The sequence below is a fragment of the Hydractinia symbiolongicarpus genome, chromosome 15 (genome assembly GCF_029227915.1).
Source record: "Hydractinia symbiolongicarpus strain clone_291-10 chromosome 15, HSymV2.1, whole genome shotgun sequence".
Taxonomy (NCBI): domain Eukaryota; kingdom Metazoa; phylum Cnidaria; class Hydrozoa; order Anthoathecata; family Hydractiniidae; genus Hydractinia; species Hydractinia symbiolongicarpus.
The window spans coordinates 10,577,992-10,603,235 of record NC_079889.1 but is presented as its reverse complement, the minus strand read 5'-3'; the positions used below and the strand labels follow the sequence as shown (position 1 = coordinate 10,603,235).

General features: G+C 35.4%; 1 protein-coding gene across 2 annotated transcripts; it reads left to right on the top strand.

The window, feature by feature from the left end:
* Positions 1-172: 172 nt before the first annotated feature.
* Positions 173-20,397, top strand: LOC130628769 (uncharacterized). Of its 2 annotated transcripts, none has more exons than XM_057441775.1 (29): positions 173-315; positions 2,104-2,758; positions 3,060-3,168; positions 4,063-4,230; positions 4,983-5,108; positions 5,640-6,572; positions 7,006-7,154; positions 7,360-7,594; positions 7,775-7,969; positions 8,176-8,241; positions 8,457-8,510; positions 8,813-9,006; positions 9,219-9,411; positions 9,896-10,054; positions 10,268-10,375; positions 10,560-10,822; positions 11,076-11,334; positions 11,572-11,685; positions 12,043-12,208; positions 12,561-12,904; positions 13,010-13,108; positions 13,218-13,310; positions 13,466-13,674; positions 13,936-14,125; positions 14,522-14,647; positions 14,857-17,514; positions 17,827-18,010; positions 18,932-19,003; positions 19,741-20,397. In XM_057441775.1, the coding sequence occupies exons 1-28, from the start codon at positions 305-307 to the stop codon at positions 18,963-18,965; spliced, it is 8,094 nt and encodes a 2,697-aa protein (XP_057297758.1). In that variant the 5' UTR covers positions 173-304; the 3' UTR covers positions 18,966-19,003; positions 19,741-20,397. The 2 variants fall into 2 exon arrangements, with proteins under 2 accessions (XP_057297758.1, XP_057297757.1); XM_057441774.1 differs by having other exon boundaries at positions 17,827-18,057.
* The last annotated feature ends 4,847 nt before the right edge of the window (positions 20,398-25,244 follow it).

Sequence of the window (25,244 nt, the reverse complement as noted above, 5' to 3'; positions counted from 1 at the left end):
TGTATTGATGTCAAATTATTTACTAACATTTAAAAATTTTCTTCCCCATTCGACATCCAGTTTTGTCTGCTTGTTCAACATAGATAAACTTAATTGAAAGATTTCACGCTTCATTAACTTTCCACGCTAGCTTGCACATCTGAGAAGCTCACCTTTTGATAGTAGAAAGTGTGAATCTGGAACCAATAATGGTGTGAATATGGTAACGCAAAAATACTTCTAACTTAGGTTCAACAGGAATTCATTTATTTCACAAGCGCTTCCGAAGATAGACGCTTTATGGTTTAGGATAATTGGTATAACTATGAGAAACAAGTAAGTTTCACTGATTTTCTTTTTTCGATGTTAATATGTCGTCTTGCTGTCTCTGCATGTAGAGCGCACCATAGGCATGCTATGAATAAACACCAAGCTACTGCGTGCGGTTTTTATTTTCAATAATCACTATTTCACTTTATTTACAGTTAACTGTCTTTTTACTACAATTCTTGCAAATTTAGAGTTAAAGCTCTGTAGGAGAAATTGCTTTGAACTGCTTTAAACTGTCGGCGATTTTTGAATCTAGTCAAAAACAAATTATTTTGACAGAAAAAGGCGCGAACCCACACGTTTCGTACAAACAAATTGAAAGCTAAAATATTTTTCTTTCTTAACCTGAACAAGATTTCAGACTACTTTGACAGGGTTAAGTTAAAATAACTAATATTTCGTAAACTTTAATATGAGCAAAAATTTAAACGATGACAAATAAGAGTGGGACGCTCCTGTTTTCTGTAGAGCAAATATATTAGATGCTCATTTTTGTGCCATCTCCCCAATTTCCTCACATGGCTTGGGTCAACCCGGGGCTATGGTAACATTCACTCGCCCATACTGAATCGCCGCAGAAGAGGAATCGAACCCCGGTCTCCCGCACAGAGTACGAGAGCTATAACCACTAATCTACGGCGCATACATTACGTGAGTATCTCCCACGGAACAAAAAAGTAAACAATCTCACGTGCAATGTATTTGACTGGTGATAACTGAATGTTAAAATGCCTTTACATGGTTTCGAAGAGTATATATATATGACAGATAAAGTAGGAAATCAGATTTCTAAAACTAGTTTGTTTTAAAGTTTAGCTAGCTATTTGTATTTGGCGAATTTATTTATTATTTAAAGCTGTGTGAAAAGAATTTAATTTTATATGAAATAGCTTAGCTAGAAATCTAATGAATGATTTTTTTTTGAATAACTGGATTTCTTTTTCAAATTTAGGACTTAAAAGCATTTTACCAAGGCATCCGTTTGGGCTTCTGGCACTTTACATTACTCAATAATATCAAAATTTTCCATAATCAGTGAAATTGATTGTATATATCTTGAAGACCAATAAAGATTTTTTAAAAAATAGGATTCCTAGATTCCCAAGCTCTTTCTTATGAAATTAGCTTAATTACGTCAACTTTATTCTCTCAAAGACCCAAATTTGCCAGATTTTTTAACCACTACTTTAACCACTGTTTGTGAGTCGATTCTTCTGTAAAAAACTCAGCTAAAAACATCTCTATATTTTTATATAATTCATTTTTCAAATATAACAGCAAATAGGCTCAATTTTTTTCATTTTCTGTTAATAAAGAATTAAAAAGCTTTCTTAAAGCTTAAAAGCTTACCACATTTTGTAAGAAATGATTTAAAACATCTCAAACATTTCTTAATGCCCAACATAATGAGGATTGCAAATTTCACAATATTAGATCATAGAGATCGTGATGTAACTTTCACGATGGACTGCAGCCTTTATGACGCTGAAGAATATTACCATAACATTGTAGATCTTGCATGCCACAGATAATGCATAATCCACCATGTTAGGCCTTATATGTAGCCAATACCGTATACATAAATATACTTTTTGTTAGTAACAAAAAAATTTACATTCACATAAACAAATTCAACAAAACATAATAAAATTCAATTGTTATGCGACAATAACTTTTTATAAAATGCAAAAACTTGCTGCTCACGAAAATTTCTGACATTAAAGTGTTTGTTTTTTGGTAATATTACCGAGCAGTTAGAATTCTTATAAATGCTTTTGTCTGCTGTTTTTTTAGGGTACTGCTATTTGCAGTAGTGCTGGTGTTTTTAAATTACGTATCAACAAAGACCATACATGTTACTAAACATCATCATAAAAAGAACCCAACTTCAACAGATAAAAATATTACTAAATCTGCAGAAAAACCGCATAAAAAGAATTTTATAGATATAACGCATTTAACACATGACAGAGAGGCATTTTATTTTGACATTGATCATGACTTTGAAGATTTTAGTGGTCGTATAAATGCTCGCTCTGTGATACCAAAGGGTGCTGTTGTTTATAAAGCACAGCCTCGTCAGAATGTGCCTAACTCAGATCAAAATGCTGCAGCTGACAATGATCAAGCACTTGATGGTGAGGAAATGGGTGAGGAAATGGGCGAGGGAATGGGAGACGAAATGGGAGATGAAATGGGTGATGAAATGGGAGACGAAAGCTTGGATGAGGGCACAGATGAAGGTATGGAAGGTGCTGAAAACGATTTGATGAACAGCAATGAAGATGGCGGTGAAGAAGGAATGGAAGATGAAGAAGATTTTGATAGTAATGAAAATGCAGCGGACGATAATAACAATGGCATTAGTAACAATGTTGGAGATAATATTGGAAATAATGATGTTAATAATGGTGGAGAAGAATTTGTGCAAAATGATGATTCGGCTGAGGTAATTAAATTTTTTTGACATTCATGCTGTGGTAATTTAATAATAGATTACCATATTTCTGTATTGGCAAAGTATAAACCAAGTCTTCAAAGGTTCCGAGTAATAATATAAGTAAACACAGGAATCCATAAGATAATAAACAACTGAATGGGATAAATCTTAAACACTGACCTTCAACAATTTCAACTCTTAAATATGTTTATTTTTGTATTTCCATCTGTTATTTTGTTTTTTATAGCTTATAGCTTTTTTAATTCATTACATTTAATTGATAATTTAAACATCATTTTTATGTACATAGGGTATCAATGACGATGATGAAGATGAAGATGACACAGACGACGAAGAATCATTTGATAATGATGAAGACTTTGAAGACGAAGACAAAAATTATTCTCCAGAAGAAACAGGTTTTATATCTAATCCAAAATTTAATGTTGACAAGAAAATGCATGTATAATGTGCCATAATGGAGAACCTTTTTTGTATAAAAACAAGGAAACTCTTACAGCTTTCACACTTAGGCTGAGTAGAATCTGTTGTAAAATGTAAGGTTTGGCACTATTTCTTGAATTTGCTGAAATAAATTAATTATTTTTAAGCAAACTAAAATGCTTTTTAAACATCCATAAACTCACCGGTAGTTACTCTGGTAGGAATTCTCAATTAGATTAATTAACTGTTGAAAAAATGTGGTCAAAACATTCCATCACAAAAACTAGACAATGTAATTTCTTTTTATAACTCCTAGAGAAAATAATCAATTAGCCTTCATTTGAAAAAGGCAAAGAAAAAAATATATGCATTCAAAAAGAAACTAATATATAACTTATAATTTCCAGACTTTGGTACAAAAAAAATAAATAAGCAAAAGCAAAATATCCACTGATCGAAATTGGCACTTTCACAAGTTATCATCGCTAATAAAAAATCCTTGTTTAGTGAAATCAAAAGTAGTTATAGCTTGATATTTCATAATTGTGTTTAGAAACAAACGTGAATATATTATTTGCGACAGAAAAATATGCTCATTGCAAAAAAATTGACAATAATTTTTGTCCTTTTGGATTTTTGAATTTGCCAGCAGATGAAAAATTAAATTTTTTATATAATGGAAAACAACATGAAAAAAATGACCTTACCAAAATATACACATTTCTGTAAACAGATGAATATAATGACAAGAACGACATAAAAAATGTATTTTAAAAGTGATATGTGTTATATAATCAATAAATGCATTATAATACAAAAAGCGCTCAAGATAAAATAATAAAAAACTTAAATGAAATGAAATGTTTTAGGTTCAGAAGATTTTAGTAGTGATGACATTGGTGAAGAACATGATATGGAAGAAGCTGAGTCTAATTATGAATATGAAGATAACGATGATGAGGAGCCAGCAGATGATTCCAGTGATGAAGCACTTGATGAAGATTCTGAAGAAGAAAATGACGATGATCCAAATGCCGGTAAAATATGACTGAATTTTGAACCTTGATTTGATATTGGCATTTCACATTCGGTGTTAACATACCTTTGTGCTTCCACTTGAACACAATGCCTTTTTTACTAAGAAGAATGGCTACTCAGGTTAAACCATAGTTTTGATATAGATTAAAAATGATCTGATCTTACTTACTAATGCTGCAGTTCGCACAAATGAAAATTTATCTGAAAGGAAAAACTGAATGTACAAGTCAGTCATTATTCTTTTTTTTTTTTAAACAAAAAACATCATAATTAAATTCTTTATCCCTCAAAGTGATACCACCTTGTGAGCAAAACCAAGCATGTTTTATATTCAATAAGGTCATAAGTTAAAACTATGTATTAGTAACTTTTTCAAGAAAGGTTGACCATTTTGAAAGCATTTTTTATGTAAAAAAAATGGGCAACAATAGTTTTAATTTTTAGTTTTACCAGTGAATTTGACTTCAAGAATAGGTCTATCTTTGTAAAATTAAGCATGGTCAATTTATTGATCTGCCTGAATAAGTAAGGTACTTGAAACAATATTGACGGTTACATTGGTTGTCATATATTGACCAGAATTGCAAAGGTTAATTGCTGGTTAATCTACTTTTGATTTGCTTTGTATATCCTAATTTCAAATGCAGGTGAATATCTCCAATGTGGTATCACAACTGTGGAGTTTACCCAAAGTTTCCTTTCTTCTTAATTTTACTTCTATTAATGTTTTACAAAATTTTTTAAAATTTAGAATTAGATGGAGGTGAAATGACTCCTGGAAATGAGAGAGATAATGTTGTTAATGGCGGATCTCAACAAGGTGGTGGAATGGGTGGTCTCACAGTCTCTTCTATGAAGTGGGGAAGTACTGGTGGAGGTAATTATACTTTGTGCTTCTGAAGCCAGCTTAGGACACCAGTTTAAAGTCATAGTGAAAACCTTTGCAATCAGTAAGAATGTAACCAAACAGAAACTTGTCCGCCACTCTTTAGCTTTTTCCTTTCATGCAGAAACCTTTTAAAATGTTTCGATTAGGCTTAAAATGATGATATTTTTATAGCAGTTTAATTTTTCCTTTCCACCACTGTCATTGTGTCTTATTAAAAGCTGGTAATTTCTTATATATCTAACATAAAACTGTCTGCCAACTGAAATAACATTCTTATTGAAGATTAAAATGTTTTAAAGTAAACCTATAAAGTTTGTCAAAATAAATTTTTCTGACCTCCAACGACTTCCAAGCGTATTTGCATATTACTACTCACTCAAGAAAATTTAGTGGTAAAAATGTTCTTAAATTATAAAAAAATATTCTATCTAATATTCTAGGTATAATGAAATTTATTTATTTTTTAATTTTACTTTTTAACATCTTATAATAGCTTTAATGTTTAATTTCATTTCTTAGGTGGCATGAGCATGACTGGCGGTGGTGGTGGAAGTTGGAGTAGCAGCAGTAGTAGTGGTGGCATGAGTGGATCAGGTGGAGCTGGTGCAGGTGGTGCAGCTGGAGGTGGAATGAGAGTAAGTGGAGGTAGTATGAAAGTAAGTGGAGGTGGCATGAGAGTGAGTGGAGGCGGCCGTGGAGGTTATGGTGGAAAAATGAGTGGTGGAAGTGTTAGCGGTGGCCGTGGAGGTTACGGTGGAAAAATGAGTGGTGGCGGAAGAATTAGCAGCGGTGGAAGAATTAGTGGTGGTGGTAGAATTAGCGGTGGTGGAAGAATAAGCGGTGGTGGTAGAATAAGTGGTGGACGTGCGGGTTATGGTGGACGAATGGGAGGAAACATGAGTGGAAAAATGACTGGTGGTCGGGGAGGTTATGGTGGAAAAATGGGTGGTGGACGTGTTAGTGGATATGGTGGTAGAATGGGTGGAAAAATGGGTGGCAGATTTGGTGGAAAAATGGGTGGCAGATTTGGTGGAAAAATGGGTGGAAGATTCGGTGGAAAAATGGGTGGAAGGTTTGGTGGAAAAATGGGTGGAAGGTTTGGTGGAAAAATTGGTGGATACGGTGCCAAAATTAGTGGTAAAGGAGGAATGAGATTGTCTAAAGGCATGAGATTAGCTGGGAAATGGGGTGGTGGAAAAATGGGTGGTCGTATGGGTGGTAAAATGGGTCGAAAGATGGGTTGGAAAATGGGTGGCAAAATGGGATGGAGAATGCGAGGAAGAAAAGGTGGAAAAATGTTTAAAACCAGTGGAAAGCTGCTTCGTATTGGTGGTAAAATGATACGACTTAAAGGACGTAAGGGTCACCGAATGGGTAGAATTAGAATTCGATTTAAGACAAGATTAGTAAAATGGGACTGGAGAAGATATTTGCCAGGATTTAAATATGAATGTAAGTGGGTTTTTTATGTAAGAAAATGTGAATTTTGCCTTTTTGCTTGTCTGCCTGCTGTCAACAACCAAAGGGAATATTATTGTCCACAATTTTACTATAATAAAAACTATAGAGAATGTTCTTTATTTATAAAAAATTAAAAAAGGAAGAATCAACATGATCTAAATTTGTTATGTGAAAGACATAGTGAATTAACTTTTATTTTATATATTTTTTATGGTTTATGTTTCTTTTTTCTTTATTTAAAATTATCATCACACGTTGTTACTGCGGGAAATGGTTGTATAAAAATTTCATATAAAAAGATTATAATTATAAAAGTTCTTGAATAAACCTTTTATTTTATGATATACAGTTGATAAAATATATTTCTTCCTAAATATTATGTATATAATTATTAACCATTACTTGATCCATTGATTTCTTTCAGCTGTTGGAAAAGCTAGCATTGGTTTCTTAATTGATGGATCCATTTCAAAACATCTTTCAATGATCCAACGTTTTGTATATAATCTTGCACTTATGTTTAAGAGAAATTCTTATATTTCTATATCTACGTATGGACCCACTGTGACAATGGTAAACCTTTATTTTTTCTAAATGGTTTTAAAGTTTCCTAAAAAATAGCTTTTATTATGACCTTATTTTTTGTTATGCTGGTCTGATTTTAATTCAAAATTCTGATGTAATGCCAGAGCTCTAAATTGTGTGAGGTTCTGTAATTCACCTTCTTATTATTTGGTTTGTTGAAAATCGATATAATGAATGTCTTTTTTGTTTTTAGCTTAACGATTTCCAAACATTCAAGTCTAGTGCTGAAATAAAAGCTAAATGTCAAGCTATCAAGCCTAACACTGGTGGACGAAAGATAGGCGAAGCCTTGGAACACTATTATAAACTTTACGAAGCTGTAAAAGGAAAAGCCAAGCTGAAAATGATTTTGTTTTTGTTCGTAAAAGGTGCATCTCAAGGTGATAAAGGAAAGATGACAGAATATGGAAAGAAATTCAGAACATTAGGTATAGATCTTATTTTAGCAGTTATACATTTAATATTAGTTCAAGTTCACTATTGTTTAGACACCATTTGTGCTATATAATTGGACAAGCCTTTTTTGCAAATTGTTACTAACAAAAGATATCACAATTATAGAAAAAAAGACACCAGATGATATATGAATATGTTTCAATTGATTATAGGTGTTAAGATTTTCATCATCTCTCTTGGCTCTGGTGCTAGCTTGTCTGAACTTCAAACAATTACGAAGAGACCACGTATTTTCATGGCAAGAAATTACAAATCGATAGTCATGGGTGGACGAGGTCTGAGGATCGGTGGAAGGCGACGTCGTAGAGGCTCGATCTTTCTTATATTTCAACGTCGATTTTCGAGATGTAAGTTAAAACACATATGTCGTTGTTGTGTTCTAAATAAAGAAACTGCATTTGTGAAAGTTAATTCATAAATTTTAAAGTTGGAATTGGCTATATACCATCTATTTATATATACAGGGTTCATTTATGTAATATACACTTAATTTGCCTTTTAAAGTTAAGAAAGCAAAAAATTCTCTTTTCATGTTCTAATCTTTTGCACAAAGGGTTGGGAATTCAAGTTGGTGTATCATCAATGCATGCAACACATCATCATGGACATTCACACAAAGGTAAAACGAAATAATCGACTTTCTGTTTCTGTAAACTGCAACACAATAATGCGATTTGTTTTTATACCATCTGATACAATGAAAAGCATTAACTTTAAAAGGCAGCCACTCAATGACACTAAAATACACTTCTATTTGATGGTTTTTCCGAATTTAGTTTATAATGTCACATAGTCATGCGTTCATCATACACTAGAATTATTCTTCCCTTTTAGAATGGTGGTTCCGAGTTTGGGGATGGTATCGATACATTGGTTTACGTTATGGAAGTAAGAATTTATTGTCTCAAAGTCAATACGTCACATATAAATCACTTAAATCACAGCATTGAGACTTTTTGTACCTTGTGTTTTTCTAGACAGATCCTAAACACAAATTTATGATAAATATTAAATATTCATGTTATGATGTTACCCGTGGAAAAATTTATAGGACAAATTTATAAGACAAATGTTTATGGTCGTCACAAATAATTTGATTGTAATTATTGATATAAATATTGTAAGAAATACGATAAAAAATTTCTTTGCGTCATTACAATATCCATTGATCATGTTTTTTATGTTTGTAGGTATTGGCCGTGCAAATCTTGCATTCGTTATTGATGGTACCAATTCAGAACTTATCATGTTCATTCAAAGATACGTATATAATTACATTCGACTTTTCCAACTTCAAGGAACTTATGTCACTATCATGGCATATGGTCGTGATCAATACAGAATTGCCAGTTGGGTAACCTTTATCAGTCCACAAGAAATTCAGGTAAATTCAGTCTATAAGAATGTAGCACTGTCTGTTTTGCTTATTTTTTGCTCGGTTTTGCTAATTTTAGTACAGAATACTCAGGTTTTACTAATAACATTTTCAAAATTAGATTCATTCTGTCAATAGTATTTTGTAAGCTTGGGTTCTTAAATGTAATATGTAAATTATAGATAATGGTGTATATAACTTTCAAATTGTTTATCATTTAGAAATATTGTGCGTCTATACCATTTATCCAAACAAAATTCAGAAACACTGGTGCAGCTTTGTCGTCTATGTTGAAATTGTTCACTGCTCAAAAGACAAAAAACAATAATCCGAATCTATTGTTTTTATTGGTTACTGGTACGTCTACAGATAAAGATAAGTTGGCTGAAATTGGTAAAGAATACAGAGGAATGGGTAAGTTGGCTTTCGTTTTTTGTTTTTATTAGAAGTTATGCTATACATGTCTTGCACTTTTTATTGTCATTATTTATGTCTTCTCTACAATTTTGCAATAAATTAATAATATACTAAAATGTCAATAAGGAGAACGTGCTACATTTACTTAATTTATTTTTGCTTCGTCATTTTGTTTAAAAGATAAAATACAAACTTTGGTTAAACATCTCTGTCCAAGTTAAAATGGTAAAATATATCTGATAAAGCAGCAGAGCATTTCAAGAAGAAAATATTTTATGTTTTTCTGCAATTGCGTTTTTGTTGTTGTAAAAACGTGGTTAATCTATATCAGACTGTTTTGTTTTGAAGAAATCATATAAATATAGGTAAAGAATATTTAAATGTATATAACAATATAATAAGTCACTGTGGATGTTAGAAATACAAACCTGACGGCAAAATTGTTTCTTATGCAAATTAATTTTTCTTTAAACGTTTTTAGGCATTAGGATATGGACAGTTGCTGCAGGTCCAGAAGGTCAAGCTGCATCGTCTGAATTGAAAGGTGTGGCATACTCTCCTGGATATTCAATTGCTGGTGGCATCACAGCAATGGTTCAGAAGCAAACCTTTAACACAATGACTGGATCTTTAATGAAAGGTGTGTTTTGTTTACAATGGTGTAAAAAAAAAAGAATCTTGTATGTCAAGAAAAATGTTTAATTTTGAAAACAAAATTGATTTGTCTATACTTGGTGAATCAGTAGTGCTAGCTAAAACAGAATTACTGGATATATAATATCAGGCAACTTTTTCATATTAACATGTTTGCAACAAGTTTTTTGTTATAAAAATACATGTTGTTATCTCTTAGTTGCTGGAGCAGGCAACGCTATGGCTCAAACAACTGGCTCTCCCGCTATGCTGAAGGTCCAATCAAAATGGAATTGGAGAAGTGGTATGAAAGGAATTCGATATGGATGTAAGTAATGATTTTATAAATTTAGAGAGATTCGTAAGATTATTTCAATGTCTACCATATAGCGATAAGACTTCTGCAGTGGAATACTAAGTTGCTATAGAAAGTTGATATCCTAAAATTTGTTTGGCTCGTATATGACTGCATTTTTAATGTTATGATTTCATCTTTGATCTTTCTTTGTTAGATCTTGGACGGGCTAATATTGGTATACTTGTTGATGGTGTAGAAGCCCAAAACTTTGGTTTTGTTCGAAGAATGGTTTATAACTTGATCAGAATGTACTCACTTTCTGGATCGTATGTTACCATCATTGTCTATGGTTCCAAACCATTCCGAGTGGCAAACTTTGTTCAATTGAGAAATGCAAGAGATATAAAGAAGTTATGTTTATCTATGCCGAAGGTTGCGAATGGAGTACGAAAGACTGGTGCAGCATTGCAATCAATGGTCAGTAGAAAAAAAAATACAGATTTGTTGTACTTTACATGTTTTTATGAGTTAATTAAAATGATTTTCTGGCTACCAGTAAAGTGATATATAATTGAGCGGAGTTTCTACTAAAAAAGGCTAAAGTTTTTACGACTATCTTACATTTATAAGCATAAAGTTAAAAACAAAACACTTCCATATTTTTACAATATTATAAGCGGAGATGGTTAAGCTTCCCTCCTAACCGACTTTCTGACATGTTATTGTTTAGTTGCAAGCTTTCAGCCAAGCTCCACCAGGAAATCCAAATGTTCTCTACGTTCTACAACAAGGACCATCTGCAGATAACGTTGCTGCTCCAGCAAGCTCCTTGAGGAAGTTTGGTATTAAAGCCATGGCATGTGGCGTTAGTCCAAAAGCTAGTCCAAAGGATTTGTCATCAATCGCATTTTCATCATCTACTATCTTTCAATCATCTCCAACTGGCTTAGCCAAGACTGTTGGCAACATACAAGCAGCCACCGCATCAAGTTAGTGATAATTTTTTGTTTTTGTTTTCTATTTTTATCATTTTTGTTTTGGATATTAGTTTTGAATTGTCACCAAACTATTGGATGAATATTATGATCTTAATAATGGATGTACGCACATTCCAAAATGAGATCTTTCCCAATCTCGAAAGAGGAGTATCTGTATAAGTGAACAAGTATTTCAAGACGGATGTTGCTGTACAAGAAAGTCTTATAAAGCGCATCGTAATATTTTAGTTGTCGGTACTGTCTCCAAAGCTACTGGAAAGTCTGGACACACAAGCTGTAAAAAGTCTGATATTGTCAAAACGTGGACGTGGAAAACATTTGGTGTTTCATTTTCTTACGGAGGTAGGTGCCGCTTATGAGAATTCTATGTTAGAGGATACACTTTGACCAATAGAAGATTTCTGTTTTTTTCTAGTTCATCAAATTTTAAACATGAGAAACATGCCAGTTTAGCATTCATATAAAGTAGAATAGTATCCAGAATTTCCAAAACGGTTGCACGTTTAAATTTTGCAGCTCTGACATCACTTTTTTTAATGCTCACTTTGTACTCTTCACATGGGTTAGTTTGTTTTCTAAGCATTTTTCCATCAGGCTCTCTACTACTGTTACTGCAATAGAAATTAAACAGTGACAACAACCACGGAAAGAAACGAGCATGCAAAAAAAAATAAGACGTTAATTATTATTATTATTTAGCTGTAAACAAGGCATCGGTTGGATTTTTAATCGACGGAACAAACACCCACCATTTTGATGTTTTACAAAAATTAGTCTACAATGTTTATAAGCTGTTTCAACCTGGCACTGCAGCATCTATTGTCACCTATGGAACAACTGTCAACAAAGATATGGCTATGTTTAGGTAAGGGTTACGGCGGTTTATCTATATAGTACTGGATTTAGTACTTTGATGGGCGAAGAACTTGAATTGTTCCCTTATTTGCAGTCCTTCCTTTTCCTTGTGTCTGCATTTATTATCTTATATGTTTCTGTGTTCCTGCAAAATTGTGCTATATCTTAATAATAGCTCCATTCGTACTTGTGTGCACGACAACAAAATCGTGCTTAAGGACACATGAAGTATTAGTGAACTATATAACAAATGCGATTATTGATTCAGTACCATCGCTGAGTTCATAGTCAGATGCATAAAACAACCCCGTGGTTTCCCACTGGACTTACAGCTAGAGTTATAATGTGTTATTTTATTTCAGACGTTACACTGACATGACAGCTATGCAGACTGCTTGTTCAGCTATTTCGTATAGTGGTGACAAGGGAAGAAAAACTGGATCTGCCATATCTTCATTCGAAGAGATTTTTAATTCAGCTCCAGGAGGCAAAAAGATTCTGTTTTTACTAACGACAGGAAAAAGCGACGATGATGTAGCTACACCTGCCAAAAAACTTGTGTCAAAGGGAATCTCAATTTTTGCACTTGGTATTGGAAAAGACATCAAGAACTCAGAACTGAAAACTATTTCTCGTTATTTCTTAACTACGAAATGGAAGGGCCTGTTAACATCTATGGTTAAAATTCAAAATTCGTTGGTCAAAGGTTAGAGTGGATTTATGTACAGAATTTTTTTAATACTTTACTTTATTGAAGACGATAGGTACAAAATTTCTAAAACGTATACAAATCCTCTTTGTTTCTCTTCAGTTACGGGTAAAAGTCCACAACAACAACCAGATACTGGTCCACAACCTATTTCACCACCAGGTGACCCAGCTGAGAAACCGCCACTATCCCCACCATCAGGTAAGTCACAGTGAATTCATAATTTAGGACTGCAGAAAGAATGTTTTTTTTATTTGACGAGCACAGTGGACACATTGCGCTAATGGTTATGCATTACATTTTCTTTTAGGATCTTTTATTGCAAGTTCGTCTACTCAATCAATTGGTAAACTTCAAACAAGTTGGGACTGGTCAAAAATGGTTCAGGGCGTAAAACCAGAAGGTAAGTGCAAATATTTGTGTGATAAAATTCCTATGAATTTTGTATTTCTTTATGGCACAATATAAAAGAGCAGAATATATAAAAATTATACCTCCAATTATTAAAGGTATGATTGCGGCGACAGACATTACCATTGTTATCATTCGTATTCATAGGTATGAAAGCTGTCAATTTAATCATACTTGTTGATACTACAAAGAAAGAGAATATGGATGTTTTGATTCGATTCATTGCAAACGTAATTGGCTTATTTAAATTGAAAGAAACCCCAGTTACTTTGATATCCTTCGGAGGAGAACCCAGCACTGTGTTCAATGCAAAAACCTTTTCGAACCCAAATGAAGTGCAAGAAGCTCTAAAACAAGTAAGTGTACTGTTTCAACATTTTTTGATGTACCTTGTAGAAAATGTTAAACGGTGGACTTTCCCTGTCTAGTATTTTGTCACTGTCATTTGTGCGGTTGAAAGAATTTTTTTGCATTAACTATTGTCTAAATAGCTTTAAAAATCTAGCAAACTATTTGTGCTGTGTTTGTTTGTTGCCACCGATAGCTTATTAAAATATAATGTGGTTTTGTCTTGAAAAACATCTCGTTTAATGTAAACTAATTGTATTTTTTAATAGTTGAAACCACAACCTAGCAGCACCTGCAAAACTGGCAAAGCACTGATGTTTGTTAAAAAAACACTTGCTCCTCAACTTAAAGGCGATAAGAAATCTGTAGTGTTATTGATTTCTCGTTCCAAATCTGCTGATGATATAAGTAAAGGAGCAGAACAACTCAAAGGATCTGGTTTAACTTTAGCAGCTGTCGGTACGTGCCACGTAAACATTGTGAATGATTGAACGTCTTTGAGAAATATGACATTGCGAATAGAATTTGCGGTTGATTAAAACAAAAATATTTAAGAGTTATTAATAACCGAAAACGTTTTTAAACGCAGTTGTTAAGTCAAATCTCCTAACCTTATTTAAGATATGAGACGCGTGTTTCATAAATGTCATTAAGTTAAGCCATTAACAGTCATAAAACGTATTTAAGGTATCCGAAAAATAAATTCCGCAAAATTTATTTGCCGATGTTCAATAGTATTCCATGTTTCATATGTATTTTTCGTTTTTGATGTTTATAATTTCCAGCATCGTGAGTCTAAGTGGAATTTGGAAGATATTTTATTTGCACATATTATTTTATTGATTTCTTGTTAAGGTCTTGGTGATGAGTACAGTCAAGAAGAGTTATCAACTTGCGCTACTACTGGACAACTGGCTTTGTCTGGAACTGTTGGAGATTTAGCAGTGTTTATTGCAAGAATACAATTTGGTTTAACGATGAGTAAGTTGAATGTTACCTTATAAATAAATATATTACCCATATACTCTTATTTACACTGAGCTAGAAAATTTCTTGGGGAATTTTAACTTAGTCACACCTGTTAAATATTACAAATAAGTATTGTTTACAAAAAACGAAACAAAAAACAAACTTTTATCGTGATTGTTTAATGTAACTTATACATATTAACTTTTATATCTATTTTTTAGTTGTAAACGGCTTACCAAAATCTGTTACAATCTCGTTGACATCTATGGGTGGTGATGGCGGTGCTAATCTTGCCACTACTGTTCTCAACACTGTCCAAACAGGAAGTGTACCATCAGAAACTGCTGGACAACCTGGTACTTCAAATACAGGTGCTTCAGCAGGCGACTCACAAGGAGGTGACACTGGGGGTGGTTCGGCCGGTGCACCAGAGCAAGGAGGTGCTGCAAAACCAGATGGGGGTAAAAAGCCAGGCGGTAAAGTTGAAAAACCAGCTGGTGAGCCAGAAACAGGTGGCGGTGAAACTGGTGCAGGTGGAACTGATGTATCTGCTGGCGGTGGTGTAGCAGGAGCAACAGAAGCTGCAGCCGGACAGAGCAAACAAGACGGAGGTCCGGGAGGTCCAGCTGATGGTGATAAACCTGGTCCAGACGGAAAACCAGTTGGTCCTAATGGTGAGGCCCCAAATGGTGTTGGCCCAGACGGAAAACCAGTTGGTCCCAATGGTTTAGGTCCAGACGGAAAACCAGTTGGCCCTAATGGTGAGGCTCCAAATGGTGTTGGCCCAGACGGAAAACCAGTTGGCCCTAATGGTGAGGCTCCAAATGGTGTTGGCCCAGACGGAAAACCAGTCGGCCCTAATGGTGAGGCCCCAGGCGCTGTTGGTCCAGACGGAAAACCAGTTGGTCCTAATGGTGAGGCTCCAAATGGTGTTGGCCCAGACGGAAAACCAGTTGGCCCTAATGGTGAGGCTCCAAATGGTGTTGCCCCAGACGGAAAACCAGTTGGCCCTAATGGTGAGGCCCCAGGCGCTGTTGGTCCAGACGGAAAACCAGTTGGTCCTAATGGTGAGGCTCCAAATGGTGTTGGCCCAGACGGAAAACCAGTTGGCCCTAATGGTGAGGCCCCAGGCGCTGTTGGTCCAGACGGAAAACCAGTTGGTCCTAATGGTGAGGCTCCAAATGGTATTGGCCCAGACGAAAAACCAGTTGGCCCTAATGGTGAGACTCCAAACGGTGTTGGTCCAGACGGAAAACCAGTGGGTCCTAATGGCGAAACTCCAAATGGTGAAGGTCCAGGTGGTGTTGATCCTGATGGAAAACCAGTTGGTCCAAATGGCGAAACTCCAAATGGTGAAGGTCCAGGTGGTGTTAGCCCTGACGGAAAACCAGTTGGTCCAAATGGCGAAACTCCAAATGGTGAAGGTCCAGGTGGTGTTAGCCCTGACGGAAAACCAGTTGGTCCAAATGGCGAAACTCCAAATGGTGAAGGTCCAGGTGGTGTTAGCCCTGACGGAAAACCAGTTGGTCCAAATGGTGAAACTCCAAATGGTGAAGGTCCAGGTGGTTTTAGCCCTGACGGTATACCAGTTGGTCCAAATGGCGACACTCCAAGCGGTGAAGGTCCAGGGGGTGTTACTCCTGATGGAAAACCAGTTGGTCCAAACGGTGAGGCTCCTGGTAGTGTTACTCCTGACGGAAAACCGGTTGGTCCAAATGGCGAAACTCCAAATGGTGAAGGTCCTGGTGGTGTCAGCCCTGACGGAAAACCAGTTGGTCCAAATGGCGAAACTCCAAATGGTGAAGGCCCAGGGGGTGTTACCCCTGATGGAAAACCCGTTGGTCCGAATGGGGAAACTCCGAACGGTGAAGGTCCAGGTGGTGTTACCCCTGACGGAAAGCCAGTTGGTCCAAATGGCGAATCTCCTAATGGTGAAGGTCCTGGTGGTGTTACCCCCGACGGAAAACCAGTGGGTCCAAATGGCGAAGCTCCAAATGGTGAAGGCGCAGGTGGTGTTACCCCTGACGGAAAACCAGTTGGTCCAAATGGTGAAACTCCAAATGGTGAAGGTCCAGGTGGTGTTACCCCTGACGGAAAACCAGTTGGTCCGAATGGCGAAACACCAAATGGTGAAGGTTCAGACGGTGTTACTCCTGACGGAAAACCAGTTGGTCCTAATGGCGAAACTCCAAATGGTGAAAGTCCAGGCGGTGTTACCCCTGACGGAAAACCTGTTGGTCCAAATGGCGAAACTCCAAATGGTGAAGGTCCAGGTGGTGTTACCCCTGATGGAAAGCCAATTGGTCCAAATGGCGAAACTCCAAATGGTGAAGGTCCAGGTGGTGTTACCCCTGATGGAAAGCCAGTTGCTCCGAATGGCGAAACTCCAAGTGGTGAAGGTCCAGGTGGTGTTAGCCCTGATGGAAAACCGGTTGGTCCAAATGGTGTAGGTCCAGGTGGTGAAGGTCCAGGTGGTGTTACACCTGATGCGAAGCCTGTTGGTCCAAATGGCGAAACTCCAAACGGGGAAAATTCGGGTGGTGTATCTCCAGATGGAACGCCAGTTGGTCCAAATGGCGAGACTCCAAATGGCGGAGCTCCTGGTGGCGTTACTCCTGATGGCAAACCTGTTGGTCCAAACGGTGGAACTCCCAATGGCGAAGCACAAAATCCTGATGGTACAACACCGGTTGGAAGTACCGCTAGTGGTACAACTCAAAACAATGGTTCTCCTAACGGTGGTGCGCCGAATGGTGGTACTCCTGGTTCAAACGTAGGATGTACAGATAATGGTGGTGGTAATGCTCCCGTTACTACTCCAAGCCCCAACAATGGTTGCGGTAATGGTCCCACGGATGGCGTTGCACCCGATGGTACAGGTAAAACTGAAACTCTTGTTTACTTTTCTTATTACCTTAACTATTTGGAATATTAATTTTGAGGAAACCCGTACCAAAGTTTTTTATTTCTGCAATTCTGTTAATCATTTTTTTTATAATTGGCCATGATTCACAAAAATAACATTTGTACACATTCCACGCCATACTCGTTCACCAAAGTCAATCTTCGCGGAATCGCGGATAATTTTCTTTGCTGTAATACGTCTTTACAAAATTTAACTTTGTTAGCTAAGGTAAATTGCTGATGTAATGTAAGGCAGTAAAGTTTATGTTGCTACCTATGCACTTTAGGAAGTCCAGAACCAACAGGTGCACCGGGTGGTGAAACCCCTGTCGGCGAGACGGGTATGTGTCCAAAATGTAATGGCAAATGCCCACCAGGGTGCATTCCTGCGTCAGCGTGTAATCCTAAAACGAGAAATTGTGTCCAGCTGAACAAGCCGATCATCAAGTCATTCAGTGGAAAAAAGCACAGGTATATTGACGATGACAGCATACAGACGGATGAGAAAGAAATTAACAGTAAGACACGTGACTGTTGACTTTAATTTCCGACTGTCGATTCAGAAAGGAAGTAGGTTCAATTATAGGACATTAAAAACTGGAAACTAAAGTATAGGACTTGACAAAATAGATTTTGAAGAAATATGTGCGATCCACTCCTAAAACGTTTTTAATGTTTTTAAACCAAATACACAAGCACTAACACAACACTAATTTTACGCCTGTTTTAACGGAAAATCGAATATGGTCCCATTCAGATAGGGAAAGTGATAACATTCGAATGTTACCTTTGCAACGTCTGTAGAAATGTAAAAGATTAAAACAGATTGACATTTCGCGAAATATTAAAGCTCTGTACGTCGCAGAATTCGCCGAATTTTGAAAAAACAACATTAATTTTTTATTATCGTCGCCACAAAATATGATTCTTACTTCGTTATTTTTTGAAAATATTCAATGCGACAACCCAAATGACATAACGACGCTACTACTGACAGAAACAGCATTTCTTTCTTGACATTTTTGAGTTGGTGAATATATTTCTTGACGTCCGTATCTCAAGCCAACAGAGTCTAAATTCATGTTAACTCTATCAGTAAAATCGGGAGTTTTTGAAATATCGCCAACATGTCAGGATAAAAGTAAGGAATAGCTGGTCTTTAAAATATAAGGAAAATGTGAACATGTTTTAGTTAACTATTTTCATTTTTTTAAAAAATAACGAATGTTGAATTTTAGGTTTGTTGTTAGCGAATAAGTATTAATTGTTTTACAGTCTGTTCTTTTAAGATGCTTGCATTTTTAGGGTTATCCAATATTTTTGCACTAAATAGTTGACTGTTTAATTGACTACAAATTGATATGCGTTCTGTAAAATTGCCTTTTTTTCTAGCCATTCAAAAACTCCTAGAAGATTTTTATGGTGATGACGGTTTGAAGAGAGAAGAGATCACAAAACCACAAGGTACGCGAGATTAAATTACACTTCTAGTTTCACTAAGCTATTTTGCGAATTATTCTAAGCGAAATCCTGTGAGAATTGCAAAGATTGGTAATATATTAATAATATTAAAGTTTCGCTGAAGTTTGACTGTCATTCTGTTTCATTCCGGGAGTAAAAAAATTGTCAATTCAGATTTAAGTTTGACTGTTAACCAAAACAATGAAAGAGAAGGAGACAAGAAAAGAAAAACTTCTGCTTTTTTAAATACTTTAAGGGAAGAAAGTGTTTTAGGAAGAAAGTTTAAGTTTTAGCGGTTATTAGAAAATTCGCAAATGCCCGCAAAAAGTAAAGTCAATCGTGAAGCGCGAAAGTTTATTCCCGCGAAATGTGCTAATTAGAAATGTCGTCTAAGAATTTGGCTGCTAGAAGATAAAATGTATAAAAACTAGGAAATAGATGAAAATTTTTGTAATGCTGCGAAAGTTTTTGCGCCAAAAATTCTAATTTCGTAAAACTACAAAAATTTTTTTGCTGCAAAAATTTTAATTTCGCTAAACTGCTAAAGTTTTTTTTGCGGTAAAGCTGAACCACAAAGTGTCTTCCGCCAACATTTTCTTCCCTTTATTTAATACCATGTACATATGTGAGATAAAATTAAGAAAGATTGAATTGAGTTTGTTATTTAAAACATTGGGTGATGGGTTACATCTCGGTCCGTACTTTATCTGTAATAGTAACATGTTTTCGTTTTTTTCTAGCTATCCATGACAAGTGACATTTCAACCGACATACAATTCCAATCAAGGAAAAGAATTTTTAAATTTAGTTTTTTTTATCGTTCAAATTGAATACGCATTGTATCTGTTTTTATAATTGAGATTAGTGCAAAATTCAATCCAAATAACAGTCCCAATAAATAAATAAATAAATAAATAAACAAATAAATAAATAAAGAAGAAGCTTTCCTTGATAAAACGAGCCAAGGATATTCAGATAAAGTTATATAAAAAGCGAAAAGTGAAGTTCTTTTTTGGGGTTCTTGCAAACAATACAGTGTGATTTTATACCTTTCCTTTTTACATATTAGTTCTTTTTTGTTTCAATTATATATTATAAGTGGAATCCCTGAAGCAATGTGTATACACGAAGAAAATGCTATGCTGATTTTTATTCAGTTTAAGCATGAATTTAAACCCGGTAAAGACAACCCTACTTGTAGTTTTGTGATTTTTGACGTGTGAGAGAATTTGAAAAATATATATACGTAGTTCAATTATTTTTTGTTAAATATATTTAAATAAATATTTAATTTTATAAAATATATTTAGATAGTTGAATATTTATTTTTTGCGTGTTGTAAACACTATTGTTATGAATAAACAAAAGCATTCAAAATACCTTTTTCAAATATCTTTTTGTACCTGAGTTAAAAAAAAAACTCCCTGATGACATGTTTCTTATAAGAATAACAGAAGTATATTCGTAAATATTTTTATTCGTTAGGTGCCTTAACTGCGAGTTACGGCCAAACACTTCATATTTTCTATTTCTTATAATAAACATTTTAACATTCACAATTTGCGCACTTGACAGGTTTATTTGAAAAATAAGGAATGTGGACAAACTTCGCTCAAACTCGTCCCAGCGCCTTTTGTCTCTTTTTTTATTAAAAAAGAGACAAAGGGGCCTGGTGACGAGTTTGCTGTTTCGCTGATAATTTGAAATTGTGTCTAAACTAATCTCGTTTCCATATAATATATTTACTTTGGCTATGTAATTTGCGGAATGGAAATAGATGTTGAAAAAGGCTTATTTGTAGTGTAGCTAAGATAAGGTTGGTGCAGATAACGCAAAGTAAATAGAGTTGCCAGTGACGAAGTATATTTTAAACTGCAACAAAATGCGCTAGCTACAAAGCTGTTAAATTTTTTGGCCATATGTCGCATTGGTAAAACAGCTTCGCCTGACGAATGAAAATCTCTGAAATTTCAAATGTAGAGTGGAAAATGCGCTTTTCGCAGTCTCTGCAATTTCAGCATTAAAGGGGAAGTCCGGTAAATTTTCAAAACTTTTAAAATCATAATATTACATGTCTGTATAACAGGGAAAAAAATATTTTCAGCTACAAGGTTCTAAAAGCCATGAAAAAAGCAATTTTGCCTCACATCATTTCTACTTTCGCTTCATGGTATTTTTCCGCAACGAGTTGTCTGGACACTAATATTCTTCTGACGTCATTCGTGACAACAACATTCAGCGTGTTACTTTCTTGCGGTAGCAAACTTATCTTGAAGTAGTTATGTCATCTTCCTCTTCTGATGTAAGCGATGTTGAATTTAATGAAGATGAAGAATTTGGTTTATCTCCTTTCATGTTCGAACAACAAAGGAGTCAAAGTGAAGTGGCTGCAGATTTAAAAGGTTCTCAAAACAACGTTAGTGCTAAAACTGTTAGGGTTAGGGTTAGGGTTGAAGCTGGAAATCGTGTTAGAAATGTTAAGTGGTGCCAGTTCAAAAAGTGGAAAACTATGGTCACTGAAACGGAAAGTTTATGTTGTCGTGATAATAATGATATTCCGGAAGATCATTTTCAAGGTTTATATTGATTAAAATATCTTCTTATCGTGTATTTTACTTCCTTGTTTGCTACATCAATCACTTTCTGTTCTGTCACAACAAAGTTTTAGAAAGCTAAACGTTGTTTATTTACACACGGGGGTACGCCTTTTTAAAAATCTTTTATCTTTTTTCGCTTAGGTCATACGTGTGTTACAGATTCAGATAAATTCGAAATGGTTTGTTTGCCGGAACCCGTGTTAGGAACAGCACAACATGAGAGGGATTCGCCATGAAATTTGCAACAAATCATATCGGATTGCTGCTTATAAATAATATATATGGTGGGTGTATGGAAGACTTGGGCTTATCGAAAGCCTTTATGTGTTGTGTTGATAATCCATAACGAATAACCGCAGCCCGATGGGATATACGTGTCATACACAGAATCAGGAATGGATTTGGATAAATAAAATATATAAGAACATGTATAATTGTAAAGATGATGAATGAAATTTTTACAATATGTTTTTAAAATATAAAAAATGTCACCCGGAATTGTAAAATAAGCGTTTCTTGATGTCATGCTAAATATCATTTATAAATCAGGGGGTTACTTTTAGGTAAATCTTGAACGAATATTCGAGACAACAACTTCCTTCCCAGGATTTATTTCTAATCCAATATTTCTGTGTGTTTCAGGTAACTTAAAAAATTTAGGAACTTTGATTTTTTGAACCAAATCAACACTTCACTTGAACACTTCCTTCATCAAGTCGTCTTGGTAAATATTTTCTTTCGGATCCATTACTTTTTTTGCTACCCACTCCTTCGTAATTTTAATGAAAGAAACTTTGAACTTCAACCATCAGATATAGTATGGCTTGTTGTCGTTCTAAACCTGAGTTGTGGTCAAGCACAGCTAGTTGCGTCCCAGCAACAATCCCAGCGTACGAGTTTGCTAAGCCATTGGGACAGTACTTGTTGAACAGAGAATGGTAAACCTCGAGCTGTCCAGTGTGCTTGAAATCAGCTACGTATTTAAATCGTTCGATGTAAGCAGGGCTTTCTTTGGTTAACCACTTCTTCTAAGCTCGCTGTAGCAGGGTAAGTTCTTCATGACCACACTTATGATATAGCGTATTTACCCAATAATGTACCCCATGGATATGACAGAGTAAACTCTGCCATTACAAAATCTTTTTTTTGATAATTTTTGTCATGTGCCACACATCAAACTGATGCGATATATTTTCATGTTCGGCGCGCATAAACTTTCGTATCTGGCTATGTCTGTGAGTAACTAGTGTGTCCACTATTACGCCAGCCTCGTAGATAAATTCCAAGCACTCAACAAGTCCATGTTTTTTCATGCGTGCCGAGTTTCCTGCTAAACGAACGCGTGAAATAAAAAAGTTCACCACCTCATTTGTCATGGCGTCCATGAGGCTGTATGTATCATATTTAGCATTAAATCCAGGTGAGTCACAGCGACCATCTCCAAATAAATCGACACCCTCAAACGCAACTAGTCTAACAAGTGTGGCTTCCTGATAATGCGTAAAAATGCTATTTATGGCCGGGAATAAAAATCTTCGTTGAAGTTCATGGAACTGCGACTTACTTATAAAGTTAACATTGGCACTTTCAAATGCTTCTTTCACATCTTGAAATGTTAACCCGTTGAACAATATTCCAGCAGACAGCCTTACCGTTCTTTCCGCAATTCGATTTAAGTAAGGTTGTGATCTCCAAGTCACTTCGTGGTTACCGGCGCAAATCAATTTCACAATAAGCATACTACCCTTAGTTATATGTTTTTTGGTTTGAATTCTGGTTTGAATGCGGTGAGAAAGCTACTATAGCTTTCTCACCGCATTCAAACCAGAATTTGAAGAGCGACTTAAGCATTTCAATGTACAGTAGAAACATTGTTGAAGGTGCAATCGACTGCAAGGTACGCACCTTCCCTAACATCGACATCTTGCTCATCAACATCACTATCCGCTATATGAGCAGTACTATCGACCGTATCAACATCGCTACTGCCATTGAAAGATACATCTGGATCAGAGCGATCTTTTTTTCACTTGCGCAAAATGGAGAGCAATCTCCAATTTTATCTCCATCTTTTGCAATAAGGTTGACTGTGAAAACGCTAGCATGTCGAGTTAATATAACAGTTTGCGTGTTCGTCGAAGACAAAGTTGGACTCATCTGAGTAGACATTGAATTGCGTAACACAGCAGGAACCATAGTGCGCTTTGTTAGCATTGGTGTAGCACAGCTAACTTCTTTGTTAATCATGAAGACATCAACAGTTTGCGTAATAGCATCCTTAAAAAGAAGCTCGGCTACTAGGGAATGTATTTTTACCCCCTGGTTATGCATGGACGAAAAGATCAAAAGTTGAATAAAGTTTCGCAACAAGCTTATTTACAAACAAAATAATGTGAAAAGAAGTCAAGAAAAATTTAAGAAGTGCAAGAAATACCTTGAGATCGTGTTTAAAACATTCGGCCGTGAAATGCATACCACAAAGAACGAAATTCGCGTCTGCTGGATATGGTGGATCTCGCTTCAGGTTAAAAAGAGCAAATACCTGTTAATGTGAGGAGGGATTTTAGAAATGCTGAACTTTATTTTAGATGCTATCGAGAAAAGAAAAACGTAAGGTTTATCGTTGCGCGGAATACAGAAGCACATGTAATTTCATGCAGTGTTATATAAAGGGTGCCTAGTTTAAAGTATGAGTGGGTCTAATATCTAAAGGCTGGAGTTATTGCTTCTGGGTATAATTTTTGAAATTAAGCATTTATTCCAAAGCTTAGTTCCTATCTGGCGTTTCTTTTGCTTTAAGCAGGTGCGCTAATTGGAGGTAATTTTCTGACGTGAGTTAGCGCAAACACACACTTTTCTGTACCGAAAAAAAGCTAAATCTATTTCAACAGGTATTTCTTTAAAAGCGACGGACAAAAACATTTATCTTTAAAAGATTATATGTTAAATTTTTTATTGCCCTTGTTGTACAAAAAAATCCGCGGACTTATAACCTCGACTGTCTTCTTTTTTGCTCGACCCTTCTTCTTTAATCCGCGTCATAAAATTTGGTTGTGGTTAGCCGTGCAGTTTCTGATAGCAATGGTTGGAAATAAAGCAGAAGTGCATCATATGATATATTTAACATGGTATATAAAAGTCTTTTTATATTTAATAAAAAAATCTAAGAACCTAAAGTTTGAAAAATTTGAAGTCCATTAAACAAAAATTTGATACTTACTTAGATTATATTCGTATAAAATTATCGGAATTTTTATAAACTACAAAGAAGAAAACTTCAGAAGTTCTGTGACGGATTTTTATTTCAAAGAATAAATATATTACATAATAAGATTTGTTGTAGTTTTTCTCGCGAAAAATTTCCGCCCGTAAAAGTTCCCAACATAAATGCGTTGAATTCATATTATACCGTATCACAAGCGCCTCTCGCAGCTAATTGTTACATATAGTTTAACAGAAGATCATTAAACAATGGAATAGGAAATTAAGGAATAACTCACAAATTAAAAAGTGTACAAGAAAAGAGGTATATATTCTTTAATGTACTGGCGTTGCAAGTGGCGCAAATTTTTCCATAAAATAATCTTTCAATTTGACGGCCAGGGATGGAGAGGGATAAAATCTAAATGTTACATTGACGTCAGCGC